Source organism: Sparus aurata, chromosome 1 (assembly GCF_900880675.1).
Source record: "Sparus aurata chromosome 1, fSpaAur1.1, whole genome shotgun sequence".
Taxonomy (NCBI): Eukaryota; Metazoa; Chordata; class Actinopteri; order Spariformes; family Sparidae; genus Sparus; species Sparus aurata.
In genome coordinates, this window is record NC_044187.1 from 36,629,314 (window position 1) to 36,655,565 (window position 26,252).

At 39.4% G+C, this 26,252-nt stretch overlaps 2 protein-coding genes across 2 annotated transcripts in view; both read left to right on the plus strand.

The window, feature by feature from the left end:
- Positions 1 to 26,252, plus strand: part of LOC115581070 (deoxycytidylate deaminase-like) — a 163,759-nt gene that overhangs the window by 114,504 nt on the left and 23,003 nt on the right. The window lies entirely within an intron of this gene.
- LOC115585189 (deoxycytidylate deaminase-like) lies at positions 645 to 25,336 on the plus strand. Its single transcript, XM_030423388.1, has 7 exons — positions 645 to 713; positions 8,096 to 8,169; positions 10,925 to 11,009; positions 16,632 to 16,764; positions 18,849 to 18,965; positions 23,487 to 23,583; positions 24,087 to 25,336. The coding sequence occupies exons 1-7, from the start codon at positions 645 to 647 to the stop codon at positions 24,100 to 24,102; spliced, it is 591 nt and encodes a 196-aa protein (XP_030279248.1). The 3' UTR covers positions 24,103 to 25,336.

Sequence of the window (26,252 nt, forward strand, 5' to 3'; positions counted from 1 at the left end):
AGGCCCCTTCAAATAAATGCATTGATATTATTGTTATTATTATTATTACAAAAAACAGCTGAGAAACATTTTGTTCGATTTTTTCAGGGTTAGGTTTTTTTTTCCATATATGCAGCCACCTATATAGTTCTTCACATTAATTCATGTAGGTATTTGCCTATTTATCACTTGAACTGTGTAATTCTACATCTGTACACATTAAGGGGTTAATACTTAATACTAATTACTCTCCTGAGTTTATTTAACGTGCCGGTGACTCTGCAGATGGAGATTATCAATACAAAATATAATCATGAAATAAATAATGTATTTATATTATCATCTCATTATCTCAGGGGTTTTTAAGAGGATGTACTGCAGTAAAAGTATGACACTGAAGTGTGAAATGTCCAAGACAATCAGAAATACTCAAAATCGTTCTTTAAGTACAGAACTTTTTTTCATTCCACCTCTGATTTTTCTATGATGACACCTGAAGACACAGAAATGTGATGTTTCAACAATCTCATGTTGTTGTTCTGTTGTTCCTACAGGGCTGAGTGCTGTCTCATCACATGTTCATCGTCAACACCATTGTGAAGAACATGACTGTAGCTTAGAGGTACTGCAGAGAAAAACACACACACCTAGCAACTACAGCCAACATGGAGGATGTGAAGATCCTGAACCACACGGCAGATAAAAGCTCAATGTCGGACTCTGAACACAGCCACGTGAGTTCACCTCTCTCTCTCATCTCAGAGTCATTTTTGACGATGATGTAAACGTCGGGCCAGCAGTTTGAAACTCAGTTTGTTTTGGTGGTTTGTCCACAGAAGTAATGTGGATTTCTGCCTGTTGTCGGTAGGATTTCTATACGGGTTAAACATGGTGAGAGAGAAGACGGTACAGCGGCCTGGTAATCTGACACGTGTTAGACCTGTTGCCTGACACGTACCTGTGTGTATGAAAATCATATCTGATCATCTCGTCTATTCTGGTCTGCAGTTCTTCTTTTCTGTGTGTGTGTGTGAGTGAGTGCACACTAGATGAGAAGAAAATTTCAAAGTTGCACTCCATGTCACAAAGGTTGCCAACCCCTGCTTTATTATATAATTGTATTCATTTGTTTGTTAGATACATATTGCTACAAAAACGCATGCTGTACATGTGAGCGGACATGTAATTATATCTTTACAAGATATAAATCAAACAAAAATTAATTTCAAACCTTGTTTTTCATGCCTAAAGATGAACAAAAATGCTTAGTAAAAGAATCCTGACTGAGGTTATCATAATTCATGCATGCACTCTTTGGCACAGCCATCATTCATGTAAGCACATGAACAGGATTAGGCTGAACACCATAATGAGTCACTGCACATTTGTCTGTTAGAGAACGAAATGAAACCTACCTGACCTGATTGAACTGTTGTCTAATTATTCCCACAGTCTATCAGAATGGGCAAATAAAGAGACTACACCCAAACCGGAGGGCCTCTTCCGGGTCTGGTGCAAATATTTATTCATCTGGTTTGTAGATTGTCATCACGGATTATTAACAACGTTGACAGCATCTTTATCAATGTAACAATGCTAACGCTACAGCACAGCAAGCTAGGAACACAGTCACGCTCTCGTAAAAGAGAAACCGAGACGTTTGAGTTAAACTGACGTGACTGAGTCTAGTTGGAGGGGTAAACCGTTTATTCAATGATGTCTACGTGCTAACACTGCGTCTCAGACACCAGCTAGCTATTTGTTACATATTTGCTCATTTTTAACAGGAGGATGGCCCAATGGGAGCACCACCCTGCTCCGACACACCTATGTACACCTCCCAAAGGACATTGCTGCAGGACACCTTTACCATAACCAGGGCAGTTGCTAGGAATTCTGGGCCCCCTGAAAGAATATCGGTGTGGGCCCCTCTACCCCATTCATTGCCACCTTCAATTTTCTGGTTTTTCAGTATTCTTGACGGTGCCTGGTGTAATACACCCAATTTGTTTCCTTTTTTACGATTAACGACTTAACAAGTCAGAGTATGATTATGTAAATGATGTATAATTAGTTGTCTTATTCTCATTTCACTGATTTGCAACACGTTATGACACCTCTGATTGCAAATACATTTTCAATTAACCACTCAACAAATAGGTAGTGGGTACTAATAAACCAAAACAGCCAACCAGTGTGTACATCCCTCACTCACCATCAAAGGCATCATTGGACTGCTGGGCTGAGCGTCTGCTGTGTGGGTCAAACTCAGATGAAGCAGCCACTGCTGATTCTGGAGCAGCAGGGCATAAAGGTTTACTGTTCCATTATATATATTGTAAACATTATATGTTATGTTTAATGGAAAAAATGATGCAGAACTAACCTATTCTTGGACAAAATCTAAATGGGCTTCTTAGTACCATAGCTCTAGGTGGACAGCTTCACTTTACCAGGCAAAAAATATTTTTAGACCATTCAAAAGTCAGTGTAAACTGTCCACAACTCTAAATAGTCTTTTTTACTTTGTTGTTGTCAGATATTATGGTGTCTTTTATTTTATACTGCTATGAAAACAAACAAATCTTTGAACATTTAACTTTTTTGTATTTAGGCTATTCAAATGTCCCACTAATAACACATTTTACAAGACCACATTGAACACATCATGATAACGTAACTGAACTTCGTCAGATGCTCATAATTACTGAGTAGAACTTGAATGCGTCATAATACAATTCAATGCAGCCTCTGAATGGGCGCATACTGGAGCACTGTCCGACAGTGATATGTGTGAAACACACAGTCACTCTAGTAGCCCCTAAATTAGTCACGCTCAGTTATAGCTACTCTAGGAACCGTTGCTCTACAATGAGCTGGCGACTTGTCCAGAGTGTAGCGCGGCCAGATGACAGCTAACGTAGGCTCCAGCCTGCGCCCCGTCAAAGGTAATGTTACAGACATTAAATTAATGAACAAGTAGGCTAATTATTTCAGCCGCCCTCGGTAGTTTTACTCTCACCATTCTTAGAAAATAAGATGTTGATGTCCTGGGCCCCTGCTCTGCTGCTCCTACTCCTGGCCTCCTTCTCAACTCTCTTCTGGTGTACGGATTTGTGCTTTTTTGGTGGGCATCCTAACCCTGCTGGAGTTCGCTCGCGCTCACTTAATTCCGATGAGGAAGAACCATGGGAAGAACGAACCGCGGTGTGGACCAAACCATTTTTTAAGAAGGGGCTAAGGGGGTTATTGAAATGATTAAAATTTGAATATTGTATGACTTGTGGCTTTGTTTTAATTCGGATTCATTCGTATGAATATATATTAGTTCAGTGTATGCATAACCATTTTGTCATAGAGGCTACTGGGGGCTGTGTGTGGGCCCTATAGCGGGCTGTGGGCCCTTAGAATTGTCATCACCTTTACCCCCTATACGACGGCGCTGACCATATCTGTGATATTTCTAATTCTACAATTCCATTTTATCCAGACATCTTCCTTCTCTACCTACTACAATTGTCTTTTTTTAACTGAATTAAAGTAATGAGTAAATACATCTTTAAATGAGATGCAGTGGACTGAGTTTATTCAGGCAGGGGTTTCTCATGCTTCTCACAATATAGTTGAAGCAGGGTTATTTTAAGTTACATGACGCCTTGGAATTTTTTACCATCTAAATTCCTATAAGGACAGGCAATGAACATTGTCCAAAATAGTAGAGCCCGACTGACTTATTTGTAGGCCGATTTTAGTGATTTTATCAGACTATCACAGATAAGTTGGTATCAGCGTATATATTGTCCAATATGAAGACCTTATCTCTCTATAAAAGCAAATAATCTCTGTCTGTCTGTCTGTGTGTGTGCGTGTTCCTCAAATATCTCTGCGGATCAGGATCAGACTGACCTGAGAGTTTCAACATGGCTGCTGCGTGGTTTAAGGGTGTGCTATTTCGCATTTGTTTGGACTGCAATGATACCATTAATAAATTATTTCATAAATGCTTTACAAATTCCATGAGCATTGTTCCACCACAGTCACGTGCGCACCAGAGCCAATCACTGCAGAGCCCACCGCGACCCCCCCATCTTAAGAAACAAGCAGCTTTATACCTGCAGCGGCGCGAGCTGGACCAGGATTTTGCCGGCGGTTCGGTCCCGTTCTGTTCTGTGCATCTAAACTGACTGTTGTGGATTAATGAGACTAAACGAGTCCGGACCGAGTCTGTTCTCGGGGGAGAGCTGCTCCAGCCCAGACGCTCAGCTTTGTACTGCAGTGAACGGGGTTCAGCAAAAAAGTGAAATTAACCACCTAAAACAAGGCTCACCTAAAAAAATCTATATCAGGTCAAGTGTAAGTTGTACAGGTAAAATTCACACCGCTTTACATCGCCGTCAGACCGCGCTTTCTTTTGGCACTACATTTTCTCAACCGCAGAACCCCCGTATCCCTACGCATGAGCGCTTATGCGGAAGGATACGGAGAGTTAAGTTTCGTTTTTATCGAGAGTAAACCTCTCGTCCAGCCGCCGCTCGCCGATCAGCTGTTGCCCAGTTACGCTAATGCTAGGGATACGGAGGTTCTGCGGTTGAGAAAAAGTAGTGCCAAAAGAAAGCGCGGTCTGACGGCGATGTAAAGCTGTGTGAATTTTACCTATACAATGTACACTTGAACTTGTGTAAAAAATTTTACGTGAGCCTCTCTACTTCTCCAAACTGAGGCTGCGCTGATCGATGATTACGGTGGGAAACAGATCGACACTTCAAAAAACCCGAACTATCCCTTTAACCTCCCACTTTTCTATAGGAATACATACTTCCTACAGGCAATGCACTAGTAACAGATAAATATTGAATCTGTGTCTATAATAACCAGATCCTGACATAAATGTGATGTCTGTCTACCATACTGTCAACTTGTTTCATGTCATTTAACTTTAAGTATGGATAACTGACTTCATTATATATAAATCAGAATCAGAGATACTTTATTGATGCCCGACGGGAAATTGCAGCATCATGATGCTCTTATTCAAAGTCAAGAATATGCAGAAAAATACTAATAATAACAATAACAATAATAATTGTTGGAGCTATTGAATTATTTTCGTTATTAATAATATTTGATTAGTATAGTTTTATTTTGATTAAATTTGTGATACTATTTTCTATTATAAGTAATTTGAGGTAAATATTATTGTTTTGTTTAGCTTATTTAGTTTTTTGTTTTCCTTTGTAAATTGAGTAGCACTGGGCTCCAGAGATTATATAGGGATGAATGCAGGTTGAGGACCAGAATCACCTGGGTGGGCACATGTTGTTTTTTATTTACCAGTGCAAGAGAGGCATACAGGAAACAGGATTTGTTTGTTATATTGTTTTTGCTTGCTTGTTTTGGGAAAAATCAATCATCAAAAAGAACAGCGCAGCCCCTCCCTACACGCAGAACACGCGCTGTGTAGGGCCCCACGATCCATGGGGGGGCCCCATTTTGCGCAAGGGGACGCATTCTCTGCAAATGCGCAAAGGATGTGCATCGCTGCCGTGAGGCGAGGCAGGAGAGAAAAAAAAGAGTAATCTGACACCGCACGTGTTGCCGCAATGATTGACAGCACGCAGCATCTGACCAGTCAGTGGTCAGATGCGCCGACAGGCAGTTGGATGCAGGCAGAGAGATGGCCTACAAACCGCAACATGAATCGGGAGTAAGAAAGAAAAGTTAAAACAAGAGAAGGCTTGTGCGTCACTTGATGGTGGGCATGTTGTTGAAATAAGAAATCCTTTTTTTGATTTATTTGACCCACAATGGAGAAATGTGAAGCGTTACAGCAGCAAACAGCAGTGTAAGAATATAGAACCTAAGTACAAAATTAAAAAATATGTATATAAAAAATTTGAAATATTGAAATATCATCAAATCAAATCATAATGAATATTATTATTAGTTGTAGTCATATTTGCATTAATTGCATTTTAATCTTTGCGAGGCTAGTATTTACATTAATTTCATTGTGTAATTTACCATAAAGACCAAAACAAAACTAATAAACTGCTTGTATGATGGATTTCTTGTCATAACAGGGTCAATGCTGAAATTTGTCACTAAGGGTGACACAGAGCCAACGCTCAGTACGTCACCATAGCCATCAAGCACCATGTCATCTGTAAAAGGCTTGTTCCACTGTTGAAAGAGGCTGTTCATTTCATTTGTTCCTACTAATAAAGGTTGTAAACCTAAATGGCATGTCGTAGTCATTTTGTAGAAGAAACTTCTGAAGAAGAAACTAAGAGCTTTGAATGGACAGTGTGACTTCAAGCCTGCCTATGATTCACCCCCATGGTGCCGAAGTGGCCCTCTTTGATTTTGACAAGTTTTAGTTCAATTGATTTTCTGACAAACGGCAACTACAATAATAACAATAATGATAATAATAATAATAATAATAATAATAATGAATGAATGAATACTATATATGGTGCATATTTATAATCAGGGTTTCCATGGGGTCTTAAAAAGTCTCAAAACTAGTCTTAAATACGGCCATATTTTGCAAATAGATCTTAAATTATATTTAATTTGGTCTTAAATATGTACGTCATTTGCCGCCTCCATCGTCGGCTTTTTTCTTGTTTTGTTTTTGTTCTGAAAATGTGTTGCTGAGACTGACAGACAGCTCCGTGTGTTGCTCTTCTCTCTGAAGTAGCCTAACCACAACGTAAGTGGCATTTTGTCAACAGCCCGGTCGGAATTTATCGGCGTGCACTTCACCAGTTCCGTAAAGACTTGGACTGCGGAATCTGCTACAACTATTGTAAAGTGTAAATTTAACAAATGTTTGCTTGAACATCCAGAATTGTTGTTGGTTACAGGCCGTACAATAATGACTCTGAAGCGCAGTGCACGCTCTGCAAGACGACCCTCAACTTGGGCACACTCGGTGTGAAAGTGCTGGTGTCACACACAAAATCGGTAAAACACCGTTAGCTTCTAAAAGTCTCCAGCAAAGTCACACTATCACACACTCATGTACGCCTTTATCACCAGTTCCCGGTCCAAGTTCATCAAATTCTGCTCGACCCGAACTCAGCGCTGCCTCTGCCGTCTCACAGACAAGCGACATTCAATCCGTCCTCGTCTCAACTCCGACGTTGAAAACAGAGGTGCTTTGGATTTTGAACACCGTTGCTAAACATTTTGGCAACAGATTTGGATGTAAAACGTTGTCCCTCTCTACTCCAGTTTGATGTGAGGGGAGGTCTGTGACAGCCCCCTGTCATTTCCTTTCCTGCAGCCTCTCGTCTGCCACTGTTGAATAAACTGGGTGGAACCGTCTTTCTCTCTCTCAAACTCACACACACCAGGGTTATTATAGTTAACTAAATTAAATTAAATTAAAAACTAACTAAGACTATTTAATCATGTGTTAAACTAATTAAAACTAAACTGAAATAAAAAAAACTAAATGAAAAACTAAATAAAAATAAAAATAATTAAATTTAAAAACTATGATAACTCTGACACTCACTCACTCCATTCTTCATTGTTTGAGTTGCTCTGTGAATGGCAATAAATTTGTTATTTTTTAAAGTAATTCTGGGATTGCATTTTTCCTTCTTTTTCATACTTAGTGTAGGTCTTAAATTTAGTTCAAAATTGTCTAAAAAAGGTCAAAAGTCTTCAATTTGACCTACTGCAACTTTACTTTTTTTTTTTTTTACCATTAAATGTTATTGTGTACATCATCATATTTTATAATGTTCTGTTATGGAGTTTATCACTTCACTGCTGAAAGAAAAGAAAGCAGCTCACTGCCAGTTGCAGCTTCTTATCTTGATTTGCAGACTTTGTTAATATTTTGTCTCCATGAATGTTATTATTAGTACTTAGATTCTCAAAAATCACTGTATTTATAAAAATGACGTCGGTGCTTTTTATTCCCACAGACATCATATTTACCTGTCAGGAGTCAGTATTAGTTGACGGGGCGGAGCTGCCTCCTCCAATATAGCGGTGATGTGGACGTATCGCAGCAGCGGGCCAACCCACTTAGTGAGGCATCTATGTATATATATCTATGGTGAAAACCCAGTGTGGCATGTTGTACTGACTAGACTGACTTTCACATCCAGCGCACAATATTTGGAAGACTGTGGCAGAACCTGTGCAGCAGAACCCCACTCATCAGGACAGGTAACTAGTTTGAGCCTTTGAGCTACACTTGATATTACATGTCTGACTGCCGAGGAGACAGAGCTCACGCTGATGGATAGATAGGTCCGTCTACATGCTGTTGTCTTACTGTTTTCCGTTCAGCAGCTTAGTTTAGTTAGTGAATCAGTGTACCATTTTAAGTTCAGTCTCTGTCACATTTATCATGAAATCATAAAGACAATTGTGTATTCAGTCCCTTCATGCCTTTGTCTCACTTAAACTTTAATTGTCTTGTTAAAGTTGTTCTTTGTTGAGTGATTGATGCTGTGGTAGCTGATGATGCTTCCACCTGACAGAACATAGTAAAATTGCCAGATCATCAAAGTCGGGCAGGCAAAAGGCTTCTGAAACATTCCCGCTATGAATCTAGTTCTCTTTATACATTCATGGTATGATGCCGTGCGGAGGGCGGAATAAAACCTGTAGCAGACACGACATGTTTATTTTCAGTAGCCTAATGTTCAAGTTTTTTCAGAGATGAGTTTTTTCTGACAGTTTAATATTAATAGTAAGTTAGCTATTTATGTTCTACAACTAAATGTTACTTTTTGTAAGTGTTTTTAGTGTGTCTGTTCAGAACATGGTGGCTTATGTTATGATGGTAACTGTCATTTTTGTGCTGGTTTACAGTTTAACCATTACTGAGGTAGCTGTTACATATTCTGACACCAGCTGTTCTATCTCCCGTTGAAACACACTCTGCTGGAGTGACTTTCTCCATTCTGTATTTGTAGTTTTTAAATATAAGGTCTTCATATTGGACAATATATACGCTGATACCAACATATCTGTGATAGTCTAATAAAATCGATAAAATCGGCCTACAAATAAGTCAGTCGGGCTCTACTATTTTGCACAATGTTCATTGTGTGTCCTTCAAGGAATTTAGATGATAAAAAATTCCAAGGGGTCATGTAACTTAAAATAACCCTGCTTCAACTATATTGTGAGAAGCATGAGAAACCCCTGCCTGAATAAACTCAGTCCACTGCATCTCATTTAAAGAGTTTTCTTTTATTTACTCATTACTTGAATTCAGTTTTAAAAAGACAATTGTCATCACTAGTTCTGGCGCATCTACTGACTGCAACTAAACATCTTCACTGTTAAGTGCGCTAAGGAAGGACCAAACCATTTCATGCAGATACAGGGTGGCTGGTTGGTCAATATGGATGTTTACTTTTTGGTCAATGGGGATATTTAACTTTTACTGCCAAAAACAAGTAAAAAACAAAGATGTAATTAATTTCATTGATATATTTGAAATATATACTCAATGATGATTGTTTAATAATTTTATAATAATTTTTGCCGATTTTTTGCCGATTTTTTTTCTCCCTATACAGCTCCTCTGATTACACACACAGACGCACAGCAGTGATCCTTCTCCTGCATTTAAATAAAGCATACTGCAGTCAAACAGAGTTATCATCATCATCTTTATTCATTATTGATAACGATCAAAAGCAAACTTCATGTTAAAAGGTGGGACTGTCAGTGTCTGTGCTAGGTAGCTTGTATCCATGGTGTGCCAGCTGATCGATGTGATATGATGTGATCTACAGAGGAAGAAGGACGGATTTATTCTTCTGTTCAGTCCAATGCATTTTGAAGTGTACTCATACTTATTGGAATTTCAACTTTCGACATTGTCACAGCTTTTCACATTCAGTGTTTCGCGTAGGATGGAGTTGTAGCAGTGGTGTCTAGCAAGCAAACCTGTTTTTTGTATGATCACAACATGCGCTGTAAAGTACATATGAGGTGGGAGCAGGTCATCTTTTTAACTCATCTGACATATCAAACCTACAGGGGTGAAAATCTCATATTGACTTAAGAGGGCACAACTGCATGGATTCCTGGTCTGGCCTCCAAAAGTGGGGCTGTAACTCTGCTATAAAAATACTTTGTCACCCTGCCCACTGAGGAAAACTACATTGCTACTGCAAACACGGCTAGTTTTGTTTACAGTGATATACTACAAATGATATTTTTGCAGGTTGGGGTTGTCATATCTCTCCTGTCCCTCTGGGAATTGCACCATAATATCTTATTTGACAGGTGGCAGCAATATGCTTCCATAGAAGTGAATTTGTTACGATAGGTACTGTCAGTGCCTCTCACAGGTAGACTTTACCTGGGCTGGCCGTCTGAGAATATTTGGTCACCCATAGCATTTATGCTTTCATTTTTTAAAATCCGTACATGAGAATGACGCCATCCACGATTGATGTGGACAATCCGACCTCACTTTTCTCCTCCCATCTACTGTCAGTCACTGTGGTATTACCTCCCTCCAGTAAATACATTGACTGTGATGTCACCTCTCCTACCTAAAGTAGGTCTACTTATGCTGTTATGTAGAAAAAAGTGCACCTGAACATCGGTTTTGACTGGCTACTTAATTAACAACAAGCTCCCTCCACAGACTTGCAGGTGGAAAAATTCCTGAAGTTTTGATTTTATTTAATTTTGGCACCTTCATAAGGAAAAAAAGGCAAGGGCCTGTGTGCATGCATTAAGAGAACAATGTTTTTATTAAATAGATTTTTCAGTGTGATTCAAATGTATGAACCTGCATAGGTTTGTAAACAAAGGGATTGCTCAGAAATGATCTGTGATTGTAGTCAATCGAAAGCAATAGAAATTGTTTAAAGATTAGATTTTTCTCTTGAGTCACAAAATGTTTACATCTTCTCCCTTTTTGTGTGTTTCTCTGTAACAACACAACCAGGGACAGAGAAGACTACCTGGAAATGGAAAACTTTATGGATGAAGCCCGTCGGGCAGCCCAGAATAGCAAGGACCCGAACACACAGGTATGTGTGCTCAGTCAGTCTTTAAACATCCGTCACTTTAGTCAGCAGCGAGCAACGTATGAACTTGGCTTTGGAGTTGTAACGTTATTTCACAGACAATAATAGCCGTGACAAACTGCGCTGCTAGGCTCACAACTGTAACTTTAACGTACATTACTGCAAACTTCATGCTCATTACCACAGCTATGATTTGTCCTACCTGCTCTCTCACAAATGGTGCAGAACATTTTGCCTATTCTGTCCACCCTATCATAACACAATGGTGTGCTCAAGTTGCCTAGTCCAAGTTTGATATTGACAAGCAGTAAATCACTGTGACTTGCACCAAAAACCTAAGAACAATATAACTAATGAGTCCAAATTTGACTTGAAAAATGGTGGCAGTGGACGAGGGACTGGACAGAGCAGGTTATAATATCACTTTCTACATGTTGACATGTTAATCAGGGTTCCCACGCCTCCAATTCTACAGTCATGGAAAATGCATGGAAAATGCCAGAAAAAGCTAAGTCCTGGAAAACCCTGTGTTGTCCTGGAAAATTATATCAACATTTTCTTATTTTCCTATTAGAGATTAATCTAATGTTATAACTTAAGTGGCCCAAACTCCAAATAATGTTATATTATGCTGGCTGGTAAATGTGGTAGTTTTTATGTTTATAGTAGGGCTGTCAAAGTTAACGCGTTAATCGCGCGTTAACGCAACTTCCGTAAAAAATTTTAACGATTAACACTCGGTATTAAAAAAAAAGGAACGCGCATTGTTTGATTTATGGCCGTCAGTGGCACCTGTAGTCTTGATCCAGAGGGTGGCAGAAGAATAAGAAAGGGAATCAGAAGAAGAAGAAGCAGGGTTGGCGTTCGGGAAAAACACGGTGGACTGAAAAGCGAAAGTGAGAGTAAATGGAGGAAGGACTTATGAACGGCAAATTCACTTTCAAAACACTGCCAGATGGTTCGGTTCATAGGACAAAAGTTATCTGCACGTACTGTCGACATGAAATGAGTTACCATTTAAGTACGTCGAGTCTCGAATATCATTTGCAAGCCAAACACACGGCAGATGCAGAGAGGCCACCGCCTCCACCCCCCTTGTCAAAAGCAGACATCACCATGTTTTGATCCCATTTTGGGTGAGGGGATATTTTTTTAGCCTTTTATTTGAAGTGCATGATTTTAAGTGTCGAATAAACATTTTCATAAAGCAAGCATATTTGCCCTTTCTTATGTTGTTAAAAGTATTAAGAACATGAACAAAATACATTAAGGTACATTTAGAACAGAAAGAAATGTGCCAAAAAAATTGCCAAAAAAATTGCCATTAATTGCGAGTTGACTATGGACAAAATGCGATTAATCGCGATTAAAAAAATTCATCGTTTGACAGCCCTAGTTAGTGGGCTGTGCTCGCCAGCCCACTATGGACACCTCTATAGTAGAGCTATAGGTGTCCATAGTGGGCTGTGCGACAAATTCCCCATAAGGAATGAATGGGACGAGGTCAAAAAAGTCGCAAATCTGCGACATTTTTCAAACATCTCCTGCTCGGGCATACGTTCACGTGGAAACACCATTCCAGCTTTAAAATGTAGGCACAAGTCCTGAGTATTCAAGTTGTATTTGAACTTTTTTCCTATGTTGTGTAGTTTTTGAACTGTGATCCTTGAATGAAGGTGAGTGATTTTGGAAAAATTCAGGGTTTTCAATGATTGTGTATGGCGGAATGTTAGTGCAGCAGCGTGGAGAGGGCCAACTGACAGAGTGAGAGAGACTCAAAAATTTGCTCCGAAATTTTCTCTTTCCGTGACGATCCTGACCACAAATTGGGCTCAAAAACAGTGATATTTCCCAGAGTTGTAGCCACACGTGTCTTCTTTCTCCCAATGTGTCCACTTTATCGGTAGGATTTACGGTTTTTGAATTATCGACCGCTAACCGACAAGAGTAGCTGTCAAATGCTCCATTTACTCCAATGTAAATCGGGAGAAGGATTTCCAAAACTGCAACCCTTTTTAACTCGCTGCCATTTCCACATTTCTGAAGCTAGGACCACAAAACTTAATGAGTGTGTTCTTTAAGGCCTTTCTGGCTCGATCGTGAAAAAAAATTGTCGATATCATGTATGATTTTGACCAAATAGCACTAGTTTGACGTCCGAGATGTGAGGCAGAAATTGCTCTCAAATCAGCTCCCTCACAGGCCGTTGCTACGGCCCTTGCCAACAGTCACCTAGCAACCAAAAACAGCTGGGCCAAGAGAGAGAGTGACAGACAGACAGACACGAGACACACATCAGACAGACAGACAGACAGACAGGAGACACACATCAGACAGACAGACAGACAGGAGACACACATCAGACAGACAGACAGACAGACAGACAGGAGACACACATCAGACGGACAGACAGACAGAGCGACATGTAGACACACACACACAGAGCTGCTTAAGCGTGCTCTCACATGCACACAGACGCACACACACAGTATATTTCCCAACATTTAAACTACATTAAACGATAATTTTTTCACTCATTCAATGTGCGGCTTGATCGGACTCTGTATGCAATAATTCAGTTTTCTAGAATACTAATCTTTCGCGTCGTAAGACGCGAACAGCTGCGAGACACTTCCCATAAGGAATGAATGGGATGAGTTCAAAAAACTCGCAAATCTGCGATGTTTTTCAAACATCTCCTGCCCTTGCATACATTCAGCTAGAAACACCATTCCAGCTTTAAAATGTAGGCACAGGTCTTGAGTAGTTTTGTTGTATTTGAACTTTTTTCCTATGATGTGTAGTTTTTGAACTGTGATCCTTGAACGATGGTGGGTGATTTTGGAGAAATTCTGGGTTTTCAATGATTGTGTATGGGGGAATGTTCGTGCAGCAGAGTGGAGAGGGCCAACTGACTCCCTCACAGTCCGTTGCTACGGCCCCTGCCAACTGTCACCTAGCAACCGAAATCAGCTGGGCCAAGAGAGAGAGTGACAGACACTAGACACACATCAGACAGACAGATAGAGAGACAGACAGACACTCATCAGACAGACAGACACACAGGAGACACACATCAGACAGACAGAAAGACAGACAGGAGACACACATCAGACAGACAGACGGACAGACAGACAGAGCGACATGTAGACACACACACAGAGCTGCTTAAGCGTGCTCTCACATGCACACAGACGCACACACACAGTATATTTCCCAGCATTTAAACGACATTAAACGATAATTTTTTCACTCATTCAATGTGCGGCTTGATCGGACTCTGTATGCTATAATTCAGTTCTCTAGAATATTAATCTTTCGCGTCGTAAGACGCGAACAGCTGCGAGACACTTCCCATAAGGAATGAATGGGATGAGGTCAAAAAACTTGCAAGTCTGCGATGTTTTTCAAACATCTCCTGCTCTGGCATACATTCAGCTAGAAACACCATTCCAGCTTTAAAATGTAGGCACAGGTCTTGAGTATTTTTGTTGTATTTGAACTTTTTTCCTATGATGTGTAGTTTTTGAACTGTGATCCTTGAACGATGGTGAGTGATTTTGGAGAAATTCTGGGTTTTCAATGATTGTGTATGGGGGAATGTTCGTGCAGCAGAGTGGAGAGGGCCAACTGACTCCGTCACAGGCCGTTGCTACGGCCCCTGCCAACTGTCACCTAGCAACCGAAATCAGCTGGGTAAAGAGAGAGAGTGACAGACATACAGACAGGAGACATACATCAGACAGACAGACAGACAGACAGACAGGAGACACACATCGGACAGACAGACAGACAGACAGGAGACACACATGAGACAGACAGACAGACAGAGAGACATGTACACACACACACACACAGCCATGCTTAAGCTTGCACTCACATACATGCAAACGCACACACACAGTATATTTCCCAACATTTAAACTACATTAATGATTATTTTTTCGCTCATTCAATGTGCGGCTCATTCGGACTCGGGTTGCTAATATTCAGCTTTACTAAATATTAATTTTTCGCGAAAAACTGCGATAAATTTCCCATAAGGAATGAATGGGGCGAGGTCAAAAAAAGTCGCAAATCTGCGACGTTTTTCAAACATCTCCTGCTCTGGCATACGTTCACGTAGAAACACCATTTCAGCTTTAAAATGTAGGCACAAGTCCTGAGTATTTAAGTTGTATATGAACTTTTTTGCTATGATGTGTAGTTTTTGAACTGTGATCCTTGAATGACAGAGAGTGATTTTGGAAAAATTCAGGGTTTTCAATGATTGTGTATGGCGGAATGTTCGTGCAGCAGAGTGGAGAGGGCCAACTGACAGAGTGAGAGAGACTAAAAAAACAGTGATATTTTCCAGAGTTGTAGCCACACTTGTCTTCTTTCTCCCAGTGTGTCTACTTTATCGGTAGGATTTACTGTTTTTGAATTATCGACCGCTAACCAACAAGAGTAGCTCTCAAATGCTCCATGTACTCCAATGTAAATCGGGAGGAGGAATCTCAAAACTGCACCCTTTTTTAACTCGCTGCCATTTCCACATTTCTGAAGCTAGAACCACAAAACTTGATGTGTGTGTTCCTTAAGGCCTTTCCCGCTTGATGGTGAGGAAACTTTGCTGATGCCATGTTTGCTTTTTCGTCACGGGGCAAAGCGCACAGCCCACTCTCGCGATTTCCCGGCGGGGAATTGGCTAGTTTTTAGATTAATATTGCTTTCTTACCATCTTGTTGAATGGTGTTAAATTGAGTAGCCTGTTTGGTTCATTTGCTAAAGTTGTCGTTCTTGCTAGCTTGTTTAGCCTGCAAATGTTCAAGGTTTATGGCCACTACTGGCTAAACGCACGTTTTTGCTTTGCTAGCATTGTGTCATGGTTAAGTAAACGATCACCAGTGATGATATTGCATTCATTATTACTACACATAAGAGGAATGATCAGTGGTTTATCTATAGAGCTCATGGTCAAACAGACAAAGTGCTTCACAATTCAGGACCAAATTAAAATCATTAGCAGAGAGATGATGGCTCCAGTGTAAATTATAAATTATAAAATTCATTGCTCACAAAAACTTGTTTACTTCTTTTTTATTTAATATGGTTTATAAATGCTTCTCTCAATGACATTTTACATAATCAGTGAAGCAACAACCATTCATTGGAGCACTCTGCAGTGCTTATTGTTAGATACAATCTGTGACATCCAGGTATTACACAAAAATAAAGCCAAATACCAAAAAATGGCTCTAACAATTCTAATAAATAACAATGATAATAACATTAATAATAAGAATAAGAATAATAAAACAAAAACATATTACAAAGACTAAAATATGTATGTTCCTCATGCAAGTCATACTCAAATCCCTTGAGCCATTTAAACAGTCATTTTTGCAAGTAAACAAAATGGAAAGAAAAAATCTGGCTGAAATTCAGAAATGGACATGACTAAACAAGCAGAATGCAAGGGAACCCTGTTCACTTCCAAGGCTTTAGAGTGTGTGAGATATTACTGACGGTAGTGGATTGTTGTGTTTGATCATGGATTATTTTATGATATACTGGACTATTTGATGTTTGTTAAACATTTACAGCTTGTCTTAATTGTTGAACTTATTTCCATCTCTGCAGGTGGGGGCATGTATAGTGAACCAAGAGAATAAGATAGTCGGCATTGGTTACAATTGTATGCCCAATGGCTGCGATGGCCAGCTACCGTGGACCAGATCTGCTGATGACCGGCTTGACACTAAATATCCTTATGGTAAGAGTGCATGCCCTCTCACTCCTAGCTTTAATTCGAGACAATCTAATTCCTTAATTACTTAGAAACATAAAACCATATTGTTGCACAGAAAAGCTGTAACACATTTGTTTTCCACAAAATGCTGTTGGGTTTGCTTCATGTCTGAAGTACTAACTTTTGGCCTGTAGAGGGTGGTAGAGGATAAGTAATGAAGAACTCTGTCCCACGATAAGACGCCTCACATTGTACTTTTAAAATGTCTTTCTAAATGTTTCTCTTTTCTCTTCCTGTCTTCCCCTCTATTTAACTGCTCAATTTAGGATGTGATGAACTGCAAATTATTAATATAGTATAAATGTCCAATAGATGCTGTAGTGTTCATGCATGAGCCTACTAGTAGCCATTGTGGATGCACTAGATCTGCTGATTCCCTCAAGTGGCCTTAATGAAGGCAGAATGGACTGGGGCAGTTACATTACCTTTTATGCAAACATCCACTTGGACTCGAAGATAGACTGATTAGAATTTATTGGTCAAAGGTCACCATGGCTTCACAAAACTAGGGTTGCTATCTTTTTGATTTTAATGATTCTGATCATCAACTTCAATTCAATTCTATTATAATGATCATTAATCTTTCATGTAAATAAATGTTATTGTTCCAGTTTCATAAAATGTGAGGATTTTCTGTGTTCCTTTTGATTACTTAGATTCTTAACAAACAAGTCAATCAATATTGAGAGAAGATAACCAGCAGATTAATTCATAATGAAATTATGATGCAATTTTTACATTACTGCATGAGTAATAACAATCAAATGATAGTACTTAACTGTAATATGTAACTTTCATCACATTTTCCCTATTGTACATAGTGAATGTATTGTGTTTAGATGGGGCATATTCTAGTCTTATCGAACACTCAAAATACTTTTCAGCAGTCACCCATTCATACTTTGTGTATTACTAAAGTAATTTTAATACTCTCTTTACATTTTACATAACTACCTAATAAATGGATTGCAATTATACAATGATGTTATAGTCTTTCTGACTATTCAAGTGCACACAGACACAATTATACACTGGTGACTAAGGTTACTAAGAAATTCACCACCTGCTCATCAGCCTTTCCAGTGTTTCCCACAGGACTTCATGAGACTATGGTGGGTGGACCTCAGACCATTGAGGGTATTGAATTATAAATCAAAGAGGGGTATTCAATTAATATTCGAAGGGGTCCATATAAAGAAAATTGCCTCAAGCAAAGGCCCAGACCATCATGTCTAACTCACATTATGATTCAGTGCCATATACAGTATATTGAAGGAGCCAATTAGGTATTTTAACATCTGTATGTAGTCAACAATTGATCAACAATTTTAATAAAGTACAGTTCTATATTTTAACTGAATGGACAGGTTTCCCATTGAACTGAAGGGGTACTGAAGTACTTCCAAGTAAAATTAGCACTTTTTAGTGCTACATGCAACATTGATAGGGAGATTTAGGTTAATTTAGGCAATCAATAATAATTACTGATTATCAGGGATAATTATTAGTTATGATATAATAATAATAATCAAGCCGACCGAAATCTGTTTAGAATGATCTTAATAAATAATGCAACAAGTGCCACACTTAATGCACTCGACAAAGCCGACACATATGTTAGAGGAGACACGTACGCTGTGACACGTGTTGCCTTTTTTAATTTTGTGCAACTTTGTACACATTTGTTATTTAGGCCTATTTTGCTGAAAATATATATAATATTTCTGATCATGGCATAGCTCTCTCCCCACCCAATAAGGCTAATAATGTAATGATTAGAAATAACACAAAAAAGAAAAACAACAAAAGAAAAACCCACAAATGCTTGATCAAGGCCCAGCCCGGCCCGATGTCAGTGGCGGGAAATATCAACCCGACCCAATCCACGGGTCGGCTCGGGCCGGATCGGGCTCAGGCTGAGAATCTAAACTCTAATAGGCATACAACCTTGAGGCAGTAGTTCTTCTTTTATTTTTAAGGGCTTGTTTGCAATACAACCTAATGAAACCTAAACAAGACAACTTGTGTCTCAACGCTCTGTGCTACAGTGTGCCATGCAGAGTTGAATGCCATTATGAACAAGAACAGTGCTGATGTGAAAGGCTGCACCATGTATGTGACTTTGTTCCCCTGCAACGAGTGTGCCAAGCTTATCATCCAGGCAGGTTGGTGTCTCACACACACACACACACACACACACACACACACACACACAGACACACACTCAGTTCTGTAATCAGTTCTTACATTAACACAGATTGTTGAAGGCTGTGGATGATATTTCATATTAATATTTATTGATATTTAATGATAATATATCCTTTTAAAGTTGGTGCCAATTGTGTGCCCACATGTTGCTATGTTGTTCAAGATTAGGAATGTTTCTTTTGTTCTTCCTTTTTTATATATATTTTTTTAATTCAGGCTATTTCAAACAGTTGAAACTTCAAATTTACTGAGGGGAAGGATGGACTGGTATCTCTGAACAATTCTTGTAACGTTAGCATTTTGCCCTGGACAATCCAGCTTGGAGATCTAACTTTCTAACTCAGAACTCGAGGTATAATCCTTCATGCTGATGTTATTGTTTGGTTAGCTATTAATACCTGACTCCATTTGACCCATCATGCAGGTATGTTAATTACATTTTATTAAAATTTGCAATCATGTGCTTTCGTACTGATTGTTTGATTTAAAGCTGTTATAGTGCTCATCCACTGCCATTTATTTTTTTCATTGGTTAATAGGCTGTACTTCCAGAGGGTTTGGGGAATAATGTTTAACCTGCAGCTTGTCTCAGAGATAGCATAGGCATAGGTTTAGTTTTATTTGTGCGTGTGATGTGGGTTGAGGTTATGGATTGAGACTCTTCTTTTGCAACTGATATTTTCTTTTATTCTCTCTAGAGAGGTCTCAGTCAAGCAGTGCATTTTGTTACAGTCAAAATGGTTTTGTTGCATTGCAAATCTTCAGTCTGATCTGGGCTTTAAGAAAAGCTTGGGCTGGCCACATGTTCTATTCTAATTTCAATTCCAGAACACTAGGAACTGCTATGTTGATGCCTAAAAACTCTTTGTGGATGGAATAGGAAGTGCCGACCCACTGCGTTGTTACGGTTCTAACTCCGAAGGGGTAGAACCCTTCTAAAATTGTGCCGGTTTATTATTTTTATTTGTTGTCTGCCGCTTGAGCTCAAATTCCCGTGAGCTGGAATTGGCCAGAAACTTTAAATTTGGCCCAATGATTGGAAATGATGTGCATCAACTTTTATTAAAATATGAGCCCAGTCAGCCAGACGGTGGTGCTGTAATTAGGGCTTGAAAATGCGTTTTTGGGAATGTCACGCCCCTCACACGTAAGTCTTATTGACTTGAAATTTGACACACAAGTCCAGCTCCATGTGCTCTACAAAAAAGCCTCTTGGACCATATAGCTCCGCCTAATTAGATTTTTTTGCTAATTAGCATAATGTGAAAAACAGTCAAATTAATAGAACTTTTGAAAGATTGACTCTTTCGACATCAAATTTGGTATACGGCTTCGGGGGATGAAAAGACACATTTCTACTATAATTGAGCCAGATTGGTCAAAAAACATGGCCGCCACGGACCAATGTATCTTCGCAATGGACGGGGTTTAGAAATAATTGGCCATAACTCCCACACCCTTTGCCCTATCATCACAAAACTTGGTGGGTAGGTTCACAACTGTACTGGGAATCTGCCTACCAAAGCATGTTGAGCTCAACCTATAGGGGGTGCTATAAATGCCATTAGCATGTAGCTGAAAAACCAATTTGGAGAAATCTGGGGCTTATCATGATTGTGTTGCACAGATCTTTGAGGAACACGGCGGCCGATGTCATCGACTGCGGGGGATGAGGGTCAGGGTGGCTGGTTTGGGGCGAAAGGGGTTAGAAACCGCGGATTGCCACTTGCGGCTGTATTTTATTTCATTGTAGTCAGTCTTTCCTTTTCTCCCGGTATGCCATTAATACAGTAGAATAGATATCTTTTAAATTCATACACTTTTTCCCTTGGTCATGAAAAATGAATATTCAACTATTACTGAATCAGATCACACCCTGTGTTACTAGATCTCATGTTTCCCTCTAAACACTATGGAACGCCCCCCATGGAAAATACAATAATGGTTTTAATGGTTTTTGCAGATCATATCCAAAAGAAGTGATGACTATTTAGATACAATTAAAAAGATAACAGTTCCCGCTTGCTAGGTTAGGAAACACTCAGCGTCGTCATCAGAGGTTAGATTATATTTTACTCAGCCAGAATCGATAAGATGCCAAGACTTAAACAAGATCAGCTTGTAAAATATTTAGAGGTAGTGGGTTCCCATTTTTCCTCTTCTGAACTTTATAAAAGGAAGCCTGACCTCCAAAGTTAGAAAAATGTGTAATTGACTGCAAAGACAGAATTTTTTAAAATCATGTAGATTTGTGTATGAACATAGTTAGAAAACTGGCCATCTTTTCTTACATGGGTTCCCAACCAATGGACTGGTACTGGGTCTAGGGTTGTTCAGTACCATTCTGCAAAAAACCCAGTAGTAACTAAGGGGGCTGATGTAATTGCCAGTTATGTACCGCATGCGTTTTGTCACTTATTGTCTTGGATAGTTGAGTTGTATAGTTTCAGGGGCTGAACATTTTTAATTATGGAGCCATCAAAAAATGCTTCTTGGCCACCATGACAGCAATTTTACCTTTAGCCATTACTGAATTTTGTATTTTGCATCATATCTCCTGAACCAAACATGCCAAAACAAAAAAGGTGATGTCTGCCCCCATGTTTTGATGGTCAAGTATTAAATTGATGCCATATACAACATGATGAATTGCTTAGGTGATCAGTTAATTAAGGGTTAAGGTACTTTTTTGTGTCCAGAAAGGACACAAAGCAAGGACATGTCAATGCAAGCAGTGGTGTAGTCAGTGTGAAAGCACCACACATCGGGACACGACCTGCAGGTAGAAACAGCGGCGGGACGACGCAAAGAATATTTCTGAGCAGATGAGCAACAAGAGAGTACGCATTCAGCAGAAATCCAGCAAGGACGTGAGGTCAGGAAGAAAGAACTGATGGTGGAACTTCACATATCATCCTGGATATGACAAAGTTCAGAAGCCTTGATGACACTTTTCAGACTGACACACACTGCATGGAGTTGGCTGATGGCACAAGGTGCATTTGACACAGTGCAGGGGACAGAGGAGTTTCTTGCTGACGTTGCCCCATACGGGAAGATCAAAAGTATCAGGTCTGACCATGGTATGGCATTCACATGAAAGATTTACGATTATAGAGAGTGAGCTGCAGAAAGAGTTTTGGACTTATGCAGTGCAGGCTGCAGCTTTAGTGAGAAACAGATTCTATCACAGTCACACAAAGCAAAAACCTTACTTATGTTGACAGGGAAACAACCGAACCTCTCAAGGATACAAACTGGGGGCAACCAGGGCTACAAGCATACAGTGATGCAGATTGGGTGGCTGATGTAACTGACTGACATAGTGGAACTGGTTATTGTGTAAGTCTGAATGAAAATGGACCTGTCATTTCATGGAAAACCAAAAAGCAAACTACTGTTGCACTATCCACTTGTGAGGCAGAGTATATGGCATTAGCTTCAAACATACAGGAGTGTATGTATCTAGTAGAACTGTTAGAGGGTATTGACTGATGTCAGTAAACACTACTCAAGGTTTATGAGGGTATCCAGGGGACCATAGCGCTAGCAAGTATCCTGTAAGCAGACAGAGGTGTAAACATGTTGACATAAAATATCACTTTTTAAGGTCAACTGTGAATGATTGATTAATTCTGGAGTATTGTCCATCAGACCAGATGGTAGCAGATGTGAAGACAAAACCTGCAACAAAGATAAAGTTGAGTAAGTTTGCAAAGTTTATGTTTGGAGAATAGCATGTCATAAAAGATTACATGATGTAAGTTTAAGGTAGAAAACCTTATAATGTTCTATGTTAAAGAAGTTAACAATGTGAGAGCAAGTGGGGGTGTTAACATGTAAAATATGCTCTCAATTGTGGAAAGAAGCCTTTATTGTGGTGACATGGGCAAATACAGGTATTGTGGGAGAAATGCGGACAGCCAATGAGAAGCACTGTAAGACACCTGTGACTTGTTTGTATAAAGGAGAATGAGATTGACGAGTATGTTAATTCAGGTATCAGTCAGTACATTTCCATGCACAATTGAATCAAGCTACAGTCATAGCTTGATTAGACCAACTGCCCCAGTATCCAAGCACCCGGGGAGAATCGGTTTATTGACAGATTGATGTCTGCCACAGTAGGTGTTGATATGCACCGATTTCAGCTAGTTGCTACTGGACCTTCATCCATTTGACCTATTACACCACATACCAAATAAGTAAAGAATCGGCAAATGGGCAGCACAGCGAACGTTGAGAAAATGGATGACTTTTTCAGTGCTGTACATCACATAATATATGTCGTGGTAATACCTTTGTTGTCGTCGTATTCTTTTGTTTTCCCCTGTTTTGATATTTATAAGAAATCCGGCCTTGATTTACTGGGGCTGGCTGTGTGGCTGTTGGATGGACAGATGGACAGATGGGTTCAAACGTATTTTGCATTCCTGCTTTCTGTTTCACTTCAATATCTCTCCCCACTCTGTGTCCAGGTATTAGCAAAGTGATCTATCTTGATGATAAGTACCATGACACGCAGGAGACTAAGGCTTCAAGAAGGTTGCTGGACACCGCAGGCATACCATACGAGTAAGTATCTATTTTTCTCTGGTGTTGTACTTACTTAGCACACTTGATAATTAAGAACTTTGAACTTTGTCTGAGGTGACCTTGTAACCTTATTTACATCATCAAATCTGCCCCAGACTTAGTATATATACCTGTGTTGAACTTTGTCAGTCATGAACATGAGAAATGGCTGCCTGCTGTATCTTAAAAACTAAGCTGATGAGAGTGGTGAAGGTAGACACAACCAGAGAGCTATGACAGTGCATTAAGCATTTTTTAAGGGTAAGGGTGTTCGTAATGTTTTTCTTTCTGGGTCTTGCTCCCTTTCTCTCTTACAAACACTTCTTTGTGTACAAATTGCCCCGATCTTGTGAAATATTAACAGGAGTGTCAAACAGATGAGATGAAAGTAGGACTTCAAAAACTTTTATCCCTATCCATGCTGTGGTGTTTCTCACATACGCCCTCATACCTGTGCATCCAGGACTTACCTGTATGTTGCTTTTTTCTGTGTGTTTTGGCAGGCAGTTTAATTTTTGATTCCATTAACCCCTCTGGAATGCGGAACAATGCAGCTGCTGAAAGAGATGAGGAAGCAGAGGAAGACTGACGAGACTGAAAGGGAACCTGATGCCTTTTTTCTCTATGTTTTCTTGCCCCCTGCTTTGACCAAAGGAAAACTCAAGGATACCTCGACTTTAGAGCCTTGATATTTTGATTAACTGGATAGTCAAGATACTTTAATTTGATGCTTCGCCCTTTTTGGCTAACTCTGGTGGAAGGTCATTCAATTATACTGTCACATTTATTCTTTTAAATCTACCTTTGGGTTTATGAATGCACACAGACAGTGAACACACTTTCTTTAGTGATTTTAAATTCTTTTGTGTTGTGAATTAGATCTGGTCATGGTTGTCTCCACAGGGGAAAACCTGAAATCTTCTTTCCCTCTTCAAATGAAGTTCCAGACAGATATAGATCTATCGGTTAATTTGACCTTTTACATTCCCAGTCGAAATTGTCCAATAAGTGAATCATGTTGTATTAAATACTGGTAGCTGCTGAGTGTTACTGTCTGCCCCGTAACAACAGGGGCAACAAGTATATGAATATGAATATTTGAAGTGCACAGTAAAGAATTGCCAGATTTTTAATTACCTAACCATAATATAAATATAGCTTTTACTAGACATGTTTCTGTCAAGCTTGATGTGTCTCTTACTAGCTTACTTACTGGTAATTTGTAGTTTGTGTTGGCACGGTTTGTATTTTTTGCAAAAAAGTAGCCATTGTTGGCCTTATCTGTATGTTCTAGGGTTAGTTACTGTGTGCATATAGGGTTTTTAACATATTCCTGGTATGGTGATATGGATCTTTATTTTAATTACCATTTTGCTATTGTGTTCTACAAGGTGTCGCTGTCTCTGGTCGGTCAGACAATGTTGTAATGTAATTGGAGTGTGTTACGTAAAATGTCACTTAATTTTTGATTTTCTTCACGCTACTAAAAGGCTTTTTAAAACATGATAATTTACCATAGTCTTTAACAGCTGCTATTTAGCCGACAACAATTGAACCTTTCGCTGTTTACTGTGTAATATGTGTTACGACAAAGAGCTTGAGAGCTAAATATTTGTCTGTAATGTGTATCAACTGCTATATGTACACATGTGCTTTGGATGACAGAGAAACACTTTTCTGTCTTTATACCATCATTCTTATAACCACATCAGTTGTCAGTGCAGTTGGAGTCAATAAATGTTTTGGACCAATGCTCATTATTCTTGGATGTGTATTATAAGATGTCATTAATCTAATGGAGCTTTTCCATACATGTGCTAGCTTGGCTTTACTCGGTTTGACTCAGCATGTCAGTCCAGTACAGCAGGGATTATTATTTCTACAACATAGTCTTGAATTAATAAATTGCTTGTCATGAATTGTGGTCAAGCAACTGTAAATACTGTTCATCCCCACAGAAGAATTGCTACTAACAACGCTCACACATTTAATTTCTCATAAATCTTTACAATAAAAAGTCCCCGTTATTTTGTTATCAACAGCTTTCACAATGAAGCAGCAAAATCCAGGAAATGTTTGGTTTTCAACCTGTAACTCAAAACTCCTGAAACAACTGAAAGCGAACACAATCAGACAGTAAAATAGTAGACGTCAGACCATAAAAATCAGAGATGCAATTGAGAAACTTAACTTCAAACCACAGATTTAGTAAGGGTACCAATCTGAAATTTCTGGGGATCTGTAAGTGAAGACTGAGTAGAGAGCACTGAGTAGTGGCATCCTCTGTGGAACAGTTGAGTCTAAAAATATACTGGAATGGTTCATCTAATCCAGGAAGATTCGAGGTCGGCTGGAGTAGTCCACTGACGAGTACATACTGGCTCCCTTATTTGTAATTTCCTCGCTCTGTGCTAGAACTGGTCATTAATACTTAATAAAAACATAAAGTGCTATAATAAATAAAAAATAATTTACAGTACAGTGGGGTCAAAAAGACTGGGACCACAAGCCACATCACCCCTATCCAGCCCCCTTCCTGAGGGCAATATCACCCTCTCCACCACAGATGACAACACAGGTACAACAATCTGAGCAGAAAACCAAGTGCATACAAACAATGCCAACGAGGTTTGAAACTCCATGCTGGCTATTCGATATTGCATTTGAAT